The sequence below is a fragment of the Sinocyclocheilus grahami genome, unplaced genomic scaffold (genome assembly GCF_001515645.1).
Source record: "Sinocyclocheilus grahami isolate Dianchi unplaced genomic scaffold, SAMN03320097.WGS_v1.1 scaffold1560.1, whole genome shotgun sequence".
In the NCBI taxonomy this organism is placed as follows: Eukaryota; Metazoa; Chordata; class Actinopteri; order Cypriniformes; family Cyprinidae; genus Sinocyclocheilus; species Sinocyclocheilus grahami.
Window position 1 is genome coordinate 27,255 of NW_015506739.1, and position 6,492 is coordinate 33,746.

A 6,492-nucleotide genomic window follows, 5' to 3' on the forward strand; every position below is an offset into this window, starting at 1 on the left:
GTGTTTGTGTGTGTGTATGTGTGTGTGTGAGAGAGAGTGTGTTTGTGTGTGTGTGTGTATGTGTGTGTGTGAGAGAGTGTTTGTGTGTGTGTGTTTGTGTTTGTGTGTGAGAGAGAGAGAGTGTTTGTGTGTGTGTGTGTTTGTGTGTGTGTGAGAGAGAGAGAGAGTGTTTGTGTGTGTTTGTGTTTGTGTGTGTGTGTTCGTGTTCCTCTCGTGCGCTGCTCTGGTGGCAGCAGGTGTTCCCGCAGGCACACACTGATGATGTAATCACCCCTCCCCCTCTCTCAGGTTATGTGCTGATGATGTAATGGTATGACATCACATGGTAGGTCAGCACTCAGCAGTGATTATCCTCATCCGTACGCATGTGCGCTGACCTGGCATGCTGCATATCATCATAAGCCTTCAGAATAATCCCCACATATGCCAACACGCCAGCCTGTATTTATGTCTCTGTGTGATATTAATTTCATACAGTGAAACTGTGAATACGCTTATGTGAAACTAGTGCGTTGTTGTAATGTATTTATGTGGTTTGTTCCCTCAGGAAGGGCACATGTGCTCAGATGTGGGATGACAGTTCTCTGAGCTGAGGAGTCATTGGGCTTATTAAACACCGAGAGGAGCTCCGGCGGTTTGTTTAGTCCGGAGCTCAGGAAAGGCCATCACTTTAGACTGTGAATGGGGTGGTTTACCCAAAAATCTGAATTGTCATCTTTTGCTCACCCTCATGTTGTTCCGAACCTGTATGATTTACTTTTTGTTATGGAAAACACATAAGGAGGAATTTTGATAAATGTGCTGGTAGCCGTTTTCCATGCAATTACGATTGGAGGCTTTATGGAGCCAAAAGTGCCAATTAAAATGTCAAAAATGATGTCTATATGACTGGTGTAAATTTTGAAGTCATATGATAACTTTATAAAAGGAATAAAGGAACAGATTTATATACTTATTTATTATTTATACTTATTTATTTACATTTATAGTATTTATATACTATTTATGTATGATATTTTATACTAATATACAAACATTTATTAATATTTTGAATTAGTTATTTTCATATTTTCCATTTTTGTTTTAAGTATTCGGTGTAGCTTGAATTTATTTATTATTTATTTTAGTTTTAGTTTGTTCATTTTAGTACTTAAACTTACCTTTTATTTATGTTAGTTGCCAGGGCAAAATGTCTAATTTTGTCAAGTTTAAGTTTAGTAAGTTTAAGTTTTCATCTAAAATGTATGTTTTAAATGTGCTCTAGCTTTATTGCTTCATATTTATTTTTAATCATTTTAGTTGTAATAGCAATGGTAATTATGCAGAATTAAAAATGTACAATAAAATTATTTTTATGAATATTGTTGGCATAATAATACTAATTATTATTATTATTATTATTAAGATGATGATGAATACAACATTTGCAATGTATTAATATTGTTAAAAACAATAACTATTTTATTATTATAATGAAAGTTACCTTATTAGAAAATAAACATTTAAAATTTTAATTTAAATATTGCGTTTAAGTTTTTCGTCTAATATGTATATTGTATTAAACTTCATCTTTATTTCTGTTAACTAAAATGATTTTCAGTTGGCAAGAACTACACTGGAACAGACTCAATTTTTGGTCATTAATCATTGACATATCCATACTAGCCTCTGTTTATGAGAGCAGTAGCGGTGTTCAATTCATGAGCAAATCATTCTTCTATCTTTTTTTTTTTTTTTTTGCAGTTTAATTTAGCAGCTACGTCTGGTAAAAATTAGCAAATCTGCTTATACCCAGGAGCTGCTTTCATTTAGCAGACGCTTTTATCCGAAGCAACTTACAAAAGAGAATTTAGTCCAGTTGTTGTTTTGTACCACTTTCATTGATATAGCAGTAGAAAGTAAGCATATGATGGGAAGAAGAGGGAGAAAAGAAGGGCTTGCAAGCCAGATGCAAACTCGCATCACCTGCATGAGCACCAGCCATCTGACGGTGACTCCAAGTACAGTTTTAAATTACCTATTTTATGTCATTTTCTCATCACATTTAATTTTTTAAGCTAGTCCATTAGCATTTTAGAGGTAGTTCCTTCCTGGGCTCTTGAGCGCTAACATGCTTCGTCATTCTGTTGCACACGTGTTGTTTTTAAACGGTGAAAGCTCACTACTTCTGTCAGCGCTGGTCCGGAATCAACATGAAAATGAATCTGTTGTGTGAAGCCGGTTTTATGTTGAAAGACTTTGGCACTCTGTGGTGTCCGGTTCCTCAGCAGAGAAATGAAAAGTTGCTGACGCACAGCTCGTTCTCTTGAGAGAAGCTCTGCGTTCAGGAAAGGAGCACGAGACGGATGGTGTTTGATGTGAGGTGACTCCAGGTGTTTCCTCAGGGCTCTCAGGATCGGTTGTGTTTGTGTTGCTGGAGAACTCTGCGCTCAAGCTCACAGTCGCTCTAAAGATGTGAGAGCCGATATTACAGGATCTGATTCTAGTGTGTGTGTGTTGTGGTTTTCCTTTATTCAGTGTGAAGAATAAAGGGCTTGCTGTGTTTTAGTTTTTTCGTCTGTTGGGGGGAAACGGCAAGGTGTAGTTTTGTTCTCCCTCTGTGTCCCATTGGCTCTTACTGTGACCTTTCTCTTTCTGTGTGTGTGTCTCTCGCTCTCAAGAATAACAATTAGAATAACAATAATTACAATAACAATAATTCGATTTTCTTAGAAAAAGTAGAAAATATGTTGTATTATAATATACTATTACCCACCCTTTTTAAAATCCATTTTATAGTTGTTTATCAACCCCCAGGACCACAAGGTAACTTCGTGGAAGAATTAAATGTGCTGCTCTCAAATTTTCCTGAGGAAATGTACTCCCCTAGTAATGCTTGGAGACTTCAACATCCACCTAGATAAACCTCAGGCTGCAGACTTCCACACTCTGCTTGCCTCTTTTGATCTCAAGAGAGTGTTAACTACGGCTACTCACAAATCAGGCAACCAACTGGACCTTATTTACACACGACACTGCTCCACTGATCATGTGCTTGTTACTCCACTGCACACCTCGGATCACTTCCTTCTCACTCTTAACCTTAACATGGCTCCTAACACAACACATACCCCTCCACATGTCATCTTTCGATGTAACCTACGCTCACACTCACCCTCCCGGCTATCTGCTATGGTTTCATCTTCGCTTCCTCCCCCTAAACAATTATCAGCTCTTGATGCTAACAGTGCTACTGATACTTTCTGCTCCACTCTTACATCTTGTTTAGACACTGTCTGCCCCTTGTTTTCCAGGCCAGGCCGTACCACCCCTTCTGCCCCTTGGTTATCTGATGTTCTCCACGAGCATCGTTCTAAGCTCAGGGCTGCTGAAAGGGTGTGGCGTAAATCCCAAAATCTTACTGACCTTAATGTGTGTCAGTCACTCCTCTCTTCCTTCTCTGCTAATGTCTCCACTGCTAAAAGGACATACTATCATAACAAAATTTAAAATTCGTCTAACCCTTGCATGATCTTTAAAACATTTTCCTCCCTTCTTTGTCCTCCTCCTCCCCCTCCTCCATCAACTCTAACAGCTGATGACTTTGGCACATTCTTCATTAATAAAATTACAACTATCAGTGCACAATTCTCCACACCACAAACTGTCAAACACATCTTACCAGCAAACATACGTCCTTCACTCTCTGAGGCAGAAGTCTCCAAACTCATCCTTTCTAATCATCCTCCTACTAGTCCGCTTGATCCTATTCCATCTCATCTTCTTCAAGCCATTTTTCATACAGTTGTACCTGCACTCACTCACATCATTAACACATCCCTTCACACTGGTGTTTTCCCTCAGCATTTAGACAGGCTCGTATAACCCCACTACTTAAGAAACCCACCCTTAACCCATCCTTAACCCAAGTCTCAGCCTTTCTCACACAGAACAACCTCCTGGACATTCTATCCGTTTTCTTTTTATTTATTATATGATCAAAAAAAAACCTTGCTACGTGTGCTGCGTTAGGCTAACTGTGACTTGCTATAGCACTTGCATATCATTGCTCTTTTGTTGATTTTGATTGCTTTCATTGTCCTCAGTTGTAAGTCGCTTGGGATAAAAGCGTCTGCTAAATGTCTAAATGCAAATGTAAATATATTAGTATCACTAATAATAATTGTACAATGAAATTAATTTTTGTGTATTATATCATTAACCACAACAACAATTATAATGAAAAAAATTACACAAAATATTTTTATTAATATTGGTAATATAATAATTATATTTAAACAACAACAACAAAAATTATAATCATAATAAATTGTACAGTTAAATTATTTAGTATTAATATAATTATCATCATCATCATCATAATAGTGATGATATAATAATGAAAATGCAAATAATAATGGATACAAATTGTACAATAAACATAGAGCTGAAAATTCAGCTTTGCATTACAGGAATAAATTGCATTTTAAAATGTATTTACATAAAAAAAACGTGTATCTTATATTTGAATAATATTTCACAATATTACCGTTTACTGTATTTTTTTGATCAAATAAATGCAGCCTTGATGAGCAGAAGAGACATTAAAAGATCATACCGATCTAAATCTTTTGAGCCACTCGTGATGAATGAATAAAAAAAGATCAATTCCCCAAGCATAAACATTTAACAAAAATAAGTTGGATGGGTTATAAATAGTATATTTACACGCAGTGTTCAAAATCAAAATTCAAATGCAAACACTGATTTGTATGATTGCAGATCTTGTCACGTCGTCTGCATGCGGTCAAGCTTGCATGTTCTTCTCTGCTCTGTGTGTCTTTCTCCATAAAATACTTGGATGAATAAGGGTGTCATTCATGTAAATTCATAAATTCAGTCAGGTGTTTGGCTGCTGTGGTTTGTCCCAAAAGTTATGAATCTTCCACAGTTCTGCTCTGTTTTTGATTAATTCTCAAAAAAGCCAGCTTTATTGCGAAGCGATGTGAACATCTCCCTCTCCTATCCTCATCCCTCTCTCCGCAGAACAACGACAACGAGACGCCGCTGCACTGTGCGGCTCAGTACGGACACACTCAGGTGGTGCAGCTGCTGCTGGAGGAGCTGACCGACCCCACCATGCGCAACAACAAGTTTGAGACGCCACTTGACCTGGCTGCGCTCTATGGCCGGCTGGAGGTGGTCAAACTTCTGCTGAGCGCTCATCCCAACCTGCTCAGCTCTAACACCAAGAAGCACACCCCTCTCCACCTGGCTTCCCGCAACGGACACCTGGCCGTGGTGGAGGTGCTGCTGGCCGCCGGCGTGGATCTCAACTATCAGGTGAGGAAGGGCAGATCTGAGATCAGGGTCTGTGCTGAATTTTCAACACACTGTTTATGTCAATCTCACATTCAGGAATCGAGCAATGATTCACATTCAAGCACTCAAGACGTTTTGGGACGAAATTGGATAGTAGTTCTGTACTTAAGTGTGCTGCATTATGTACATTTTCTGTATCCAAGGACTAACTGAATTTCCTTGTCAAACTGCCAAATTATAGGACTTTTTATCTTTTATTTTTTTATTTTTTACATAAAATTGGATTAAAACTGCATTTATGTGACCCTGGAGCACAAAACCAATCATAAGTAGCACGGGTATATTTGTAGCAATAGCCAAAAATACATTGTATGGGTCAAAATGATCCATTTTTCTTTTATGTAAAAAATCATTAGGATATTAAGTAAAGATCATGTTCCATGAAGATATTTTGTAAATTTACTACCGTAAATATATCAAAACTTAATTTTTGATTAGTAATATGCATTGCTAAGAACTTCATCTGGACAACTTTAAAGGTGATTTTCTCAATATTTAGATTTTTTTGCACCCTCAGATTCCAGATTTTCAAATAGTTGTATCTCGGCCAAATATTGTCATATCCTAACAAACCATACATCAATGGAATGCTTATTTATTCCACTTTCAGAAAATGTATAAATCTCAATTTTCGAAAAATTGACACTTAAGACTGGTTTTGTGGTCCAGGGTCACATATTTGTTTTTTTTAATATTCAGTGGTTATTGTGCAGTGTGCTAGTGTTCCATTCTGAACATAAGGTGCGTCTAAAAATCGCGTACTTATGCAATATTCTATAACGTTTTGTAGAAAAATGTGTAAAATTCCAAAAAGAAAAAGTGCACTTTAAATACCTGGATGATTCAGTTAAATAACTGAAAAAAACAAAGTGCTGAATGTTGAACACTTCATGCACTCAACTGTCGCAGCTTTAAAGGGGTCATATGATGTTGCTAAAAAGAACATTATTGTGTGTATTTGGTGTAATGAAATGTGTTTATGCGGTTTAAGGTTCAAAAAACACATTATTTTCCACATACTGTACATTATTGTTTCTCCTCTATGCCCCGCCTTTCTGAAACGCGTCGATTTTTACAAAGCTCATCGGTCTGAAAAGCGAGGTGTGCTGTGATTGGCCAGCTATCCAGTGC

At 37.3% G+C, this 6,492-nt stretch overlaps 1 protein-coding gene across 1 annotated transcript in view; it reads left to right on the plus strand.

The window, feature by feature from the left end:
• Positions 1–6,492, plus strand: part of LOC107571184 (ankyrin repeat and SAM domain-containing protein 1A-like) — a 33,206-nt gene that overhangs the window by 20,640 nt on the left and 6,074 nt on the right. Inside the window, exon 4 of the mRNA XM_016257476.1 lies at positions 5,026–5,322. Coding sequence (XP_016112962.1) covers positions 5,026–5,322 — 297 coding nt within the window. The remainder of the gene's footprint in view (positions 1–5,025; positions 5,323–6,492) is intronic.